Below are 13,551 nucleotides of genomic sequence, written 5' to 3' on the forward strand. Positions count from 1 at the left end.
GTGCCTGGTGCTGGCAACCGTCCTGGATCTATATTACAAGAGCTATGGATTCACACCTGCCTGCTGCCATTCCTGAGCAGGCTCTGTACTGGTGGTGCCCCGATCCCGCAACTGAATCAACTTTAGAAGACGGTCCTGCACTTAATGGACTTTCTTGGGCGCCCTGAAGCCTTCTTCACAACAATTGAACCGCTCTCCTTGATGTTCTTGATGATCCGATAAATGGTTGATTTAGGTGCAATCTTACTGGCAGCAATATCCTTGTCTGTGAAGCCCTTTTTGTGCAAAGCAATGATGACGGCACGTGTTTCCTTGCATGTAACCATGGTTGACAGAGGAAGAACAATGATTCCAAGCACCACCCTCCTTTTGAAGCTTCCAGTCTGTTATTCGAACTCAATCAGCATGACAGAGTGATCTCCAGCCTTGTCCTCGTCAACACTCACACCTGTGTTAACGAGAGACTCACTGACAAGATGTCAGCTGGTCCTTTTGTGGCAGGGTTGAAATGCAATGGAATTGTTTTTGGGGGATTTAGTTCATTTGCATGGCAAAGAGGGACTTTGCAATCATCTGATCACTCTTCATAACATTCTGGAGTATATGCAAATTGCCATCATACAAACTGAGGCAGCAGACTTTGTGAAAATTAATATTTGTGTCATTCTCAAAATATTTTGTAACGGCCGTCATCGGTGGAAGAAGGTGAGGACCAAGGTGCAGCGTGGTAAGTGTTCATGATTATTAATATAATCAAACGGAACACTAAACAAAAGAACGACTAGGAAGAACGAACAAACGAAACAGTCCTGTCTACTGATGACACACAAAACAGAAAATAAACACCCACGAAACACAGGTGGAAAAAGGCTACCTAAGTATGATTCTCAATCAGAGACAACTAACGACACCTGCCTCTGATTGAGAACCATACCAGGCCAAACTCAAAAACCAACATAGAAAAACAAACATAGACTGCCCACCCCAACTCACGCCCTGACCATACTAAAACAAAGACAAAACAAAGGAACTAAAGTCAGAACGTGACACATTTGGCCAAGACTGTATATATATATCGGCCGATTAATCGGTATCGGTATCCGCGTTGAAAAATCATAATCGGTCGACTTCTAATGTAGTGTATAGTCTGTTACGGACAGAATGATCTAAGTTCTGTAGACTTGATCCTTTGCCAAAGTTTTTTTTTAAATCGAGCTGTTTAGGAGTGCAAGGGTGAATTGAGTTATTTAACATTCGCACTTCAGAGTAGACTTTCCCTAAAGGATATATGCAAATACATGCTATAACAAGCCAATAGGATCTCACAAGCATGTGCTGGGCTCTGGCCACCTCCTTGCTTGTTCTGCTCTCATTGGAAACAACTCCGATGATAAATCTTGGATTAGTTACCAGTATCTTTGATGGAGCTAGATTGTATTATTTGAACCTTTAAAAAAACATTGTTTGAGTGACTTGTGTATTGTGGTGATGTGATTTTATGTTTTGACAGCAGATTTGGCAAATGTTCTAATAAGACACCATGTTGTCCATTGAGTACAGATGTTCACAGTTGTTATTCATTGAACAGAGATCGCACACACACTGACTCCTATTCCACACAGCCCATCATCTCTGGGGGATTTTGTTAGGCTCTGGGCGGATCCTGCTGAAAGCCAGGAGGCTTGGTGTCTCCTAGTGGTAGTACTCAGAGTCCACATACACTTTGATGTAGGCTGCACACGCCTTCCTTGATGCCGGAGATGGGCAGTGGGGCCTCTCTGGCTACTGCCCCAGGGGTGGCAGACAGGTCCTTATCACAGGCGGCTTGTAACACCTTGATTGAGGAGGATGGGCTCAATGTAATGGCTGGAACAGAATAAATGGAATGGTACACTCTTAGAAAAAAATGGTTCCAAAAGGGTTCTTCAGCTGTCCCCATAGGAGAAACCTTTTTGGTTCCAGGTAGAAACCTTTTTGGTTTCAGGTAGAACCCTTTTGGTTCCATGTAGAACCCTCTGTGGAAAGGGCTCTACCTGGAACCAAAAGGGTTTTTACCTGGAACTAAAACTAGTTCTTCAAAGGCTTCTACTATGGGGACAGCCGAAGAACCCTTTTAGGTTCTAGAATGCACCTTTTTTCTAAGAGTGTATCAAACACATAAACACGTTGTTTCCATGTGTTTGATAGCATTCCATTCTCTCCATTCTAGCCTTTATTATGAGCTGTCCTCCTCTAACCAGCCTCCTGTGGTCCTTATGTCCTTCTCTCTCCACTTATTCAATGGTATTTCCCCTCTGTGGATGAAATAAAGTCTATGAAATATGAATGAGAAATAGAACAATAAATAAAAGGGGAAAGTCACACAAAGTATCCATATCAGTTCAGTTTCACTATAAAGTTTCACCGTCATACAATTATTCAGAAGTCCAATTTTGGTCTGTTTGCTCATGAACTTTTTCTCACTTCCTCATTTCTTTTGTTAAATCATCCCCCAGGACACCCTTCTTTATGTTTCTATTCCTTCATTTTTATTCCTTTAGTCCCATTCAAAATCGTAATTTCCTCTAACCCTAACCCCAAAACCAAAACTTAACCTCTTACCCTGGCTCCTAACCATAACCCTAAACCTAATTCTAAACTTAACACTAATTCTAACCTTAACCCTCCACACACACACACACACACACACACACACACACACACACACACACACACACACACACACACACACACACACACACACACACACACACACACACACACACACACACACCTTCATATGAGACAGATTATACATTTTATAGTTTATGAAGTAAGAATGAGAAATTGAGGTTAGAGGTGGCTTCTGGTAAAGAAATGAACATGAAATTCTCTGGAATGTAAAAAGTGTCAGTGTTAGTACCCGTTTGATGTTTGGATCAGAATGTTCTTAGTTCTAGGAAATAAATATCTCTGGTCTCGGAAAGTTCCCGTATATGGTCAGCATCAGTATTTTATTCGGTCCAACTGTGAGAGAGAGCAAACAGCCTGACTTCCCCCCCCGACTCTCTCTCTCTCGCTTCTTCTTTTCTGCCCCTTGTTTTCTGCCCCTTAATCAACTGTGTGTCAGGTCAACCCAGTCTGTTTAGTTTTCACTTGTGTTGTAGCTGTTTGTGAGAGATCAATCTAGACAAATACCAATATATATTTTGAATAAAGTTTAGTGAAGTAAAATGCCAGGGAAGTGCTCTTTGGAGCAGGGTGGTAGAACCGGGACTCAGGTGATTACAGTCCTATGCTGCACTGGTGCTCACTGTGACTGTCTTCCTCTGACAATTGTGAGTAAAAATGATTACTATGTAGTCTGGCTGTTTTTAATTGTCTTTTGCTAGTGTATCTCTTCAAAAATATAATACAAATGTGTGTTTTATTCTTATTCAGACAATCTTATTACCCTTATCTACTCATTTCTAATTTGATAGTGGTCTTTACCTTTTTTCCTTTCTACTCTAGTTTGTCTTTTTCAGTAAAGAAAACCTTTTGTGAGTTATGTTGATATATTGGATGACCTATAAATAATAATCTGTCAGTTATTTTGAGGACCACAATACCAACAGCTACCAGTGTTATTGCAACTTCATTGAATTGTTCAATTATGTTACATTTCCAGCCCCCAAAGGATGTAAGTTAGTTAATGGATTCGTCTTTGTTTTTCTCTCTAGATCTGAAGTAGATGTCAAGCTCCTCACAATGACACTCAAGATAATCATGCCTGGAGAACAAAGTGGTTCTCCATTCTCTCAGCTGAGACTCTTTCTTTGTTTCCTGATGTATTGTTGGGTTCTTGCTGATCCAGTATGTGGGTACTTCCTGAAAAACTGCACAATCCGGGGTAATCTCAGTGACCCCTCTAACATGAAAGTACTCTGTGAAAAAAGGAACCTAGAAGTCATACCAAAAGACATTCCACGGAAAGTAAGCGTTTTAGATGTGGCCATGAATAACATTTCCAAAATTGGAAAGTTGGATTTTAAAGGCCTATCAAACCTCAAAATTCTAAACATGTCAAGAAACCAGATCTCTCAATTGGACAATGGGTCTCTCAGACACCTAGAGGCTCTTCAGGAGCTGGGTCTGGCTCATAACAGACTCACCACCTTGTCAGACCATTTGTTTCAGGGCCTAGCCAACCTCTCCCTGCTACATCTGGACAACAACCTCATTGCAACCATCAGCTCCTCATCATTTCAGCCTCTCTCCAGTTTGAAGACAGTGAATTTAACCAAGAACATCCTTTATAATATGAAGGAAGTTCAGCCCATCGTACAATTACCACACTTACAGGAGTTGTACATTGGGAGCAACAGATTCACCTCTTTCCAGTCACAGGAAATATCAAACACTTCTATAGAGCTGAGGCTGTTGGATTTATCCCGGAATCCATTGGGAATCGTCAGGATCACGGCAGATGTTCTTCCTTACCTTGAGGTGTTAGACATCGCCTACTGTGGCCAACTTGGACGCATGGAATGGGATGTGCTGAACAGGTCTTTTCTGAGCAACGTCAAACGTCTCAACTTGAGTGGCATTGAGATGTCTTTCGAGAGGATGGGTATGGTACTGCAGACTGTCAACTCCTCATTAGTCCATCTGAGATTGAATGACCTTGTCAAAGGCTCAAGGCTCAAGGTCAAGGCTCTCACTGATATTGCCTGCCATATACCTAAACTCAGCGTGCTCCGACTCGAATATAACAACATAGGTAATCTCTCTGAGGAATTTCTCCAGTCATGTAAACACATGACAGAAGTGGACATATCAAATACTGGTCTTACTCAGCTGTCTGAATTTTCATTCAGATCAATAGAGCAAATAAGTGCTTTGAAACTGGGCCACAACAGGCTTTCTTCCGTACCAAAGGCCACAAGAAATCTACCTACACTGAAGATCCTGGATCTCAGCTTCAATATCATCAATAAACTAGGCTGCTCAGATTTCTCCAATCTTACAGGACTCACACAACTCTTTATTTTCCATAATCAAATCCCCAACCTTCCAGGATGTGTTTTCCAGGATATGAAAGAATTAAGGATCCTTAAACTGGGATCAAACAAAATCCTGACCTTGAATGAAGCCTTCATGAATGGTTTGCACAAACTTGAGACTTTGAATTTGGCAGGCAATAAACTGAGCTCTATAAGAAAAGGAGAGTTTAAAAGCTTAACATCACTCAAGACTTTACTTTTATATGACAATCAGATTGCCAGTATGGAAGATGGAGCCTTTGAGGGATTGGTCAACCTTACAGAACTTAACCTGGGCTCAAATAAGATCACTCAAATAGACATAAGAAACACTGTGCTCATGGGGCTTCCAAGCTTAAGATCTCTTGATATATCCTGTAATTACATCACATATGTAAATGATGGTAAATTAGACCCTCCACCCTTCTCTCATCTGACATCTCTGGAGAACCTGCAGATCCATAGTCAGCGTCACAAGGGACTGTGTCATCTACCTATCAACTTCCTTGAAGGTCTGAAATCTTTATTGGCATTCAAGGCAGGGAATCTCAATATTAAGGACCTGCACCCAAACACATTTATTCACACACCACGGTTGTGGTACCTTGATGTCAGTAAGAATGAGTTCACAGCCCTCATGCCAAAGCTGTTTCACCCAACCCCAAGGCTCAACAGAATGTACCTGTCCAAAGCCCAACTTCAGTCCTTAGATTTCCTCATAGGAGCAAACCTCAGTAGAGTCACTTTCTTGCAGGTGAGCAAGAACGACATAACAGTAGTCAATGAGACAGTGTTGCAATCTCTCCCTGCCTTGACATACCTGGACATGCAAGATAATCCTTTCACCTGTGGCTGCAGTGATGCTTGGTTTGTCCAGTGGATGGAGAGCGACAACCAAACACAAGTTGTTGGTGCAGGAGAATTTACCTGCAACTATCCTGCCGATCTAAAGGACACCAAGCTGTTGGATGTTGAGCTTCAGTTCTGTACAGTGGACTTAGGACTTTACTGCTACATCTCTACCACTTGTGTGGTCCTCCTCACCCTGGTAGCATCTTTTGCCTACCACTTCCTGAAATGGCAGGTCATTTACGGCTATTACCTCTTCCTGGCTTTCCTCTATGACACCAAGCAAAGGAATAAACGCTTGCCTCATGGCTGTCAGTACGATGCCTTCATTTCCTACAACGCCCACGATGAGCCCTGGGTCCTGAGGGAGCTTCTGCCAGAGCTGGAGGGAGAGCAGGGCTGGAAGCTGTGTCTCCACCACCGGGACTTCCAGCCAGGCAAACCCATCATAGACAACATTATGGACGGCATCTACGGAAGCCGCAAGACCATCTGTGTCATCAGCCACCGCTACCTGGAGAGTGAGTGGTGCTCCCGGGAGATCCAGGTTGCCAGCTTCCGGCTCTTTGATGAGCAGAAGGACGTCCTGATTCTGGTGTTCCTGGAGGAGATCCCTACCCACCAGCTGTCACCCTACCACCGGATGAGGAAGCTAGTGAAGAGACGCTCATACCTGAGCTGGCCCAGAGCTGGGGAGCAAACCGGGGTCTTCTGGCAGCAACTACGGTTGGCTTTAGAGAGCAAGGATGGCTCTGCTGAGGAAAATCCCATCCTCTCTGGGGTGGAGGCTCTGTGATAGTGAAACCTTGATTTGAAACAACCATCACGCTCTGAACCTTTTCTGTATATTTACATGAGAATATTGAAGATGCACTCTCAAACTTTTGTCTAATTTCAGCCAGTAGTTTTGAAAGTGGTGCTCACGAGCCAGAAGTGGTCCTCGTTTTCTGTGTAACACGTCATCTATAGTGTTTTAAACTAATTTGTATGATATGACATGTTACGAATCTAATGAATCATAATAGTATGTTATGATTTTGCTGTGCCCTGCATCCTGGAGTGCATCTTCAAGAAATCGTTAATAGTACTGACGCACCAATGCATCAATCTAAGTAATATAATAAAAAAATCCTGGTCTCAGAGCATTTCGTATTATTCTGTACATTTATCTGAAAGACCACATTAAGTATGACATGTTATGTTTTGTATGGTATATATTAAGGTACCTCTAATGACTCCCCATCCCGCATGAGGGAGCGTAATCATCGCCTGACACTAATTAGCATAACGCAACGGACATAAATATTCCTAGAAAATATTCCTATTCATGATAATCACAAATGAAATATATTGAGATACAGCTTAGCCTTTTGTTAATCACCCTGTCATCTCAGATTTTCAAAATATGCTTTACAGCCAAAGCTAGGCAATTATTTTTGTAAGTTTATCGATAGCCTAGCATAGCATTTTGTCCAGCTAGCAGCAGGTAACTTGGTCACGGAAATCAGAAAAGCAATCAAATTAAATCGTTTACCTTTGATGAGCTTCAGATGTTTTCACTCAGGAGACTCCCAGTTAGATAGCAAATGTTCCTTTTTTCCAAAAATATTATTTTTGTAGGTGAAATAGCTCCGTTTGTTCTTCACATTTGGCTGAGAAATCGCCCGGAAATTGCAGTCACGAAAACGGCGAAAAACATTCCAAATTAGCTCCATAATATCGACAGAAACATGGCAAACGTTGTTTATAATCAATCCTCAAAGTGTTTTTCAAATATCTATCGTTTTTCAGTAGGACCAATTGGAGTAATGGCTACCTCTGTATTTTACGAGAGAATTTCTCTGGGAGCATCAGGTGACCACTTGCGCAATGTAGCCGCTTACGGGTATTCTTCAACATAAATGCGTAAAACTACGTCACAATGCTGTAGACACCTTCGGGAATATGGAGAAAGAGTAATCTGGTTGATAGCCCATTCACTGCTCATTAGGGACAGATAGGAACGCAGCGCTTTCAAAACATGAGGCACTTCCGGATTGGATTTTTCTCAGGCTTTCTATCCTAAGCTGTCAATTATATGCATATTCTAGCATCTTGTCCTGACAAAATATCCCGTTTACTACGGGAACGTTTTTTTTCTCCAAAAATGAAAATACTGCCCCCTAGTCACAATATGTACAATATGTTACAAATTTGCAAAACATAATATATGTTATGAAATCTAGCTAGGTGGCTAGGTGGATACCATTAGCTAAGCTAGGGGTTAAGGTTAAGTTTAGGAGTTAGTTTAAAGGGTTAAGGTAAGGGTTAGGGGAAGGGTTAGCTAACATTCTAAGTAGTTACAAAGTAGCTAAAAGGTAGTAAGCAGTTGAAAAGTTGCTAACTAGCTAACATTGTCCATAATGAGATTTCAACTTGCAACCTTTGGGTTGCTAGACATTTGTGTCATACTCCCACCCATCTGTCTTATGTAATCATGAGAAACCTAACATACCATATTAGATGGAGTGTCTCGGATTTAAGTACAGAATAATACGAAACGCTCTAAGACCAGGTTTACAAACTGTTATGTCGGCCTTGCGCATCTGCAGTGGAAGGTGACCAAGCTACCAAGCTTGTCATACCATGAGATATCCTGAAAATCTTCTCACGAAAACGTCCGTAGAGTCCGAACGGTTTGGCCTACAAACTATTATGACCCCTCTTTGGAAAGACACTCGGACTCATCTCATCTACCGGTTCCACTCTATGGAAAGGGCAGACTTTCCCTAACATGATGGTGTTCTCTGTTTTACTCTACGATCCCCACAAGTTTCATGGGACTCGTCTGAAGGTAACCCATAGAAACGAATGGAAGTACGGAGAACACTTTAACCCCAACAAAAATAAGGGGTTAAATATGTGTCCAAAAAAACAGAAACATTTCCTGAGCTTCCTTAGATCTTCTACATATATGACAGACACTTCAAAACCGTATTCCTAATGATTTTTGTTGGATTGTCTTTTTAGTCATTTATGAGTATGTTATTCAATGCGTTTCTATATGCTACAATAGTAAAGGGCAAATTCAATATTTTATCAAATCATTTTTTAACATATTTTTTTGAAACTTAAAGGGGTCATAAAATTCCAAATGTAATACCCAAAAGATCTATGTTATAACCATTTAAAACAATTCCTTATGTTAGCTTAGTTAAGAAATGCTTATATTTGTAATATGTGCTTAAATGTCTCATGGTAAATTGAATAAGTGATACTTTTGTTTCATTGTCATAGATTTTCTTGATGTTTATATTTGATCTCATTTATCTCATAAATTAATGCAAACTATAATCAAACTATTTCAGTTTATTGGCATATTTTAATTATAATATGTCATACAAAATGTTCAGCATAAAATATGATAATAAAATACACTATATATGCAAAGTATGTGGACACCCCTTCAAATGAGTGGATTCTGCTATTTCAGCCACACCCGTGACTGACAGGTGTATAAAATTGAGCACACAGCTATGCAATCTATGCAATCTCCACAGACAAAGACTGGCAGTGGAATGGCCTTACTGAATATATCAGTGACTTTCAATGTGGCATAGGATGCCACCTTTCCAACAAGGAAGTGTGACAAATTTCTGCCCTGCTAGAGCTGCCCCGGTCAACTGCAAGTGCTGTTATTGTGAAGATGAAATATATAGGAGCAACAAAGGCTCAGCGGGGAAATGATAGGCCGCTCAAGCTCACAAAACGGGACCGGTGAGTGCTGAAGCACGTAGCGCGTTAAAATGGTCTGTCCTCGGTTGCAACATTCACTACTGAGTTCCAAACTGCCTCTGGAAGCAACGTCAGCACAATAACTGTTCATCAGAAGCTTCATAAAATGGGTTTCCATGGGCGAGCAGCTGCACACAAGCCTGAGATCACCATGCGCAATGCCAAGCGTTGACTGGAGTGGTGTAAAGCTTGCCGCCATTGGACTCCGGCGCAGTGGAAACGCGTTCCCTGGAGTGATAAATTAAGCATCGCCATCTGGCAGTCCGACAGATGATTCTGGGTTTGGCGGATGTCAGGAGAATGCTACCTGCCCGAATGAATGGTCCGGGGCTGCTTTTCATGCTTTTGGCTAAGCCCCTCAGTTCCAGTGAAGGGAAACCTTCATGCTACAGCATACAATGACATTCTAGACAATGCTGTACTACCAACTATGTGGTAAAAGTTTGGTCAAGGCCTTGTCCTGTTTCAGCATGACAATGCCCCTGTGCACAAAGTGAGGTCCATACAGAAATGGTTTGTTGATATTGGTGTGGAAGAACTTGACCGGCCTGCCCAGAGCCCTGACCTCAACCCCATCAAACTCCTTTGGGAGAAATTGGAACGCTGACTGCGAGCCAGGCCTAATCGCCCAACATCAGTGCCCGACCTCACTAATGCTCGTGGCTGAATGGAAGCAAGTCCCCGCAGCAATGTTCCAACATCTAGTGGAAAGTCTTCCCAGAAGAATGGAGGCTGTTATAGCAGCAAACGGGGCACCAACTCCATATTAATGCCCATGATTTTGGAATGAGATGTTCTTGAAGCAGGTGTCCACATATTTTTGGTCATGTAGTGTAGAGGTCGATCGATTAATCTGCATATTTAGTTAAAATAAATTAATGTTAGTAGGCAATATTAACTAGTGAAATTGTTTCACTTCTCTTGCTTTCATTGCACGAAGAGTCAGGGTATATGCAACAATTTGGGCTGCCTGGCTCGATGCAAACTAATTTGCCAGAATTGTACATAATTATGACATACATTTGAAGGAACTGTTCCGTATTTCACTGAAAGAATAAAAGTTTTGTTTTTGAAATGATAGTTTCTGGATTTGACCATATTAATGACTGAAGGCTCGTATTTCTGTGTGTTTATTATATTATAATTAAGTCTACGATTTGATATTTGATAGAGCAGTCTGACTGAGCGGTGGTAGGCAGTAGCAGCCTCGTAAGCATTCATTCAAACTGCACTTTCCTGCGTTTGCCAGCAGCTCTTCGCAATGCTTGAAGCACAGCGCTGTTAATGACTTCAAGCCTATCAACTCCTGAGATTAGGCTGGCAATACTATAGTGCCTATAAGAACATCCAATAGTCAAAGGTATATGAAATACAAGTGGTATAGAGAGAAATAGTCGTCGGTCATGATGTCTATAATAACTTGCGGCTGAACTTGAAAGGGGTTCCTTCGTTATTTTACCGTTCATGTCTTCCATAGAGAATGTCTTGATCTACTTCAAATAAGGTCTGTTTCGTGCTTAAACCGCCTCAGCGTTTTGATACTCGTGTAAATCTCACTAGGATAAGGTAACGTTTGTCAAAATATTTTCATAAAGCCACTCTACAATTGTTTTTAAATCTTCGCTTATATTTAGTCAATATTGATCAGAGTTACTTTGTCCTATGGATATCTACACAGTTATCAAATTGTCAAGGTGGTGTAAGCCGACACGAAACACAGACCTTATTTGAAGTCAATATAAAAATATCAGATGGAATAAATGAATGAAGGAACCGCTTTTCAGATTTTGCTGGAAGGTGTCATGGGGATTATGACTCACACTTTGGTAGTCAATTTGTACCATGGCCATTATTAAAATAGGATTTCCTGCATAAAGAAATGACAGTTTTTGTTCTCAACATTCATCACAGGTAACTTCAACTCTATTTTCATTATTCAAACAGTTGAGAGTATTTGTGTCTCCTAAGCAGACTCTTCAGTATCCTTGTCACTGTGTGTGTGTGTGTGTGTGTGTGTGTGTGTGTGTGTGTGTGTGTGTGTGTGTGTGTGTGTGTGTGTGTGTGTGTGTACAATTATATACATTTTACAGATGGCAGAGCACCAGTGTGGGACTATTACATGGAATTGGCACCAGGGGAAGCAAGGTGTCTTATTTGTGATAAAGATGTAAGCACGGGGTCAGCAAATCAAATCAAAATCAAATCAAATGTATTTGTCATATACACATGGTTAGCAGATGTTAATGCGAGTGTAGCGAAATGCTTGTGCTTCTAGTTCCAACAATGCAGCAATAACCAACGAGTAATCTAACCTATCAATTCCAAAACTACTACCTTATACACAAGTGTAAAGAGATAAAGAATATGTATATAAAGATATATGAATGAGTGATGGTACAGAACGGCATAGGCAAGATGCAGTAGATGGTATCGAGTACAGTATATACATATGAGATGAGTAATGTAGGGTATGTAGACAAAGTGGCATAGTTTAAAGTGGCTAGTGATACATGTATTACATAAAAATGCAGTAGATGATATAGAGTACAGTATATACATATACATTTGAGATGAGAAATGTAGGGTATGTAAACATTATATTAAGTAGCATTGTTTAAAGTGGCTAGTGATATATTTTACATCAATTTCCATCTATTCCCATTATTATAAGTGGCTGGAGTTGAGTCAGTGTGTTGGCAGCAGCCACTCAATGTTAGTGGTGGCTGTTTAACAGTCTGATGGCCTTGAGATAGAAGCTGTTTTTCAGTCTCTCGGTCCCTGCTTTGATGCACCTGTACTGACCTCGCCTTCTGGATGATAGCGGGGTGAACAGGCAGTGGCTCAGGTGGTTGTTGTCCTTGATGATCTTTATGGCCTTCCTGTGACATCGGGTGGTGTAAGTGTCCTGGAGGGCAGGTAGTTTGCCCCCGGTGATGCGTTGTGCAGACCTCACTACCCTCTGGAGAGCCTTACGGTTGTGGGCGGAGCAGTTGTCAAACCAGGCGGTGATACAGCCCGCCAGGATGCTCTCGAATGTGCATCTGTAGAAGTTTGTGAGTGCTTTTGGTGACAAGCCAAATTTCTTCAGCCTCCTGAGGTTGAAGAGGCGTTGCTCTGCCTTCTTCATGACGCTGTCTGTGTGGGTGGACCAATTCAGTTTGTCCGTGATGTCTGCGCTGAGGAACTTAAAACTTACTACCCTCTCCACTACTGTCCCATCGATGTGGATAGCAGGGTGCTCCCTCTGTTGCTTCCTGAAGTCCACAATCATCTCCTTTGTTTTGTTGACGTTGAGTGTGAGGTTATTTTCCTGACACCACACTCCGAGGGCCCTCACCTCCATTCTGTTTACATTTCTATTTAATATTTACAATAATTTGTATGACCTTCTGAATTCATCTCTTCAGTTTGTGTAGGAAAGAGAAAGGTTAATTTTGAAGAGAAAAAAATATCCAATCAGGATTTTCTTTGGTGGTCTCTGGGTAGAAATATCTAGCTAGCTCAGCCAGCAAATGTCTCAGTTCTCAGGAAGTGCCCTTAGATGTCCAGCGTCAGTATTTTATTCGGTCCAATTGTGAGATGGATCAGACAAGTCCAATTTCGGTTTGTTTTCTCTATAACCTTCTTCTCACTTATGTTAACTCACTGATCATTCTTTCTGAGAATGACACCTTTACTACCATCTTGCCACACACACACACACACACACACACACACACACACACACACACACACACACACACACACACACACACACACACACACACACACACACACACACACACACACCTCACCTCATCTCACCTGTGGATGAAATTTAGTCTATGAAGTATGAATGATAAATAGAACAATAACAAGGGGAAAGTCAGTGCACAAAGGGAAACAGTATCCATGTTAGTTCTATTACATCATAAAGTACATACAA

The 13,551-nt window shown here is 41.4% G+C and overlaps 1 protein-coding gene across 1 annotated transcript; it reads left to right on the top strand.

The window, feature by feature from the left end:
• Positions 1-2,995: 2,995 nt before the first annotated feature.
• LOC118941119 (uncharacterized) lies at positions 2,996-10,706 on the top strand. Its single transcript, XM_090208056.1, has 2 exons — positions 2,996-3,317; positions 3,702-10,706. Exon 2 carries the CDS (start codon positions 3,730-3,732, stop codon positions 6,646-6,648), a length of 2,919 nt encoding a protein of 972 aa, XP_090064182.1. The 5' UTR covers positions 2,996-3,317; positions 3,702-3,729; the 3' UTR covers positions 6,649-10,706.
• Positions 10,707-13,551: the final 2,845 nt, after the last annotated feature.

Source organism: Oncorhynchus mykiss, chromosome 18 (genome assembly GCF_057628025.1).
Source record: "Oncorhynchus mykiss isolate SJ-2025 chromosome 18, ASM5762802v1, whole genome shotgun sequence".
Lineage (NCBI taxonomy): Eukaryota > Metazoa > Chordata > Actinopteri > Salmoniformes > Salmonidae > Oncorhynchus > Oncorhynchus mykiss.

Coding starts and splice junctions, on each gene's coding strand:
- LOC118941119 (XM_090208056.1), top strand. CDS start 3,730: ATGACACTCAAGATAATCATGCCTGGAGAACAAAGTGGTTCTCCATTC.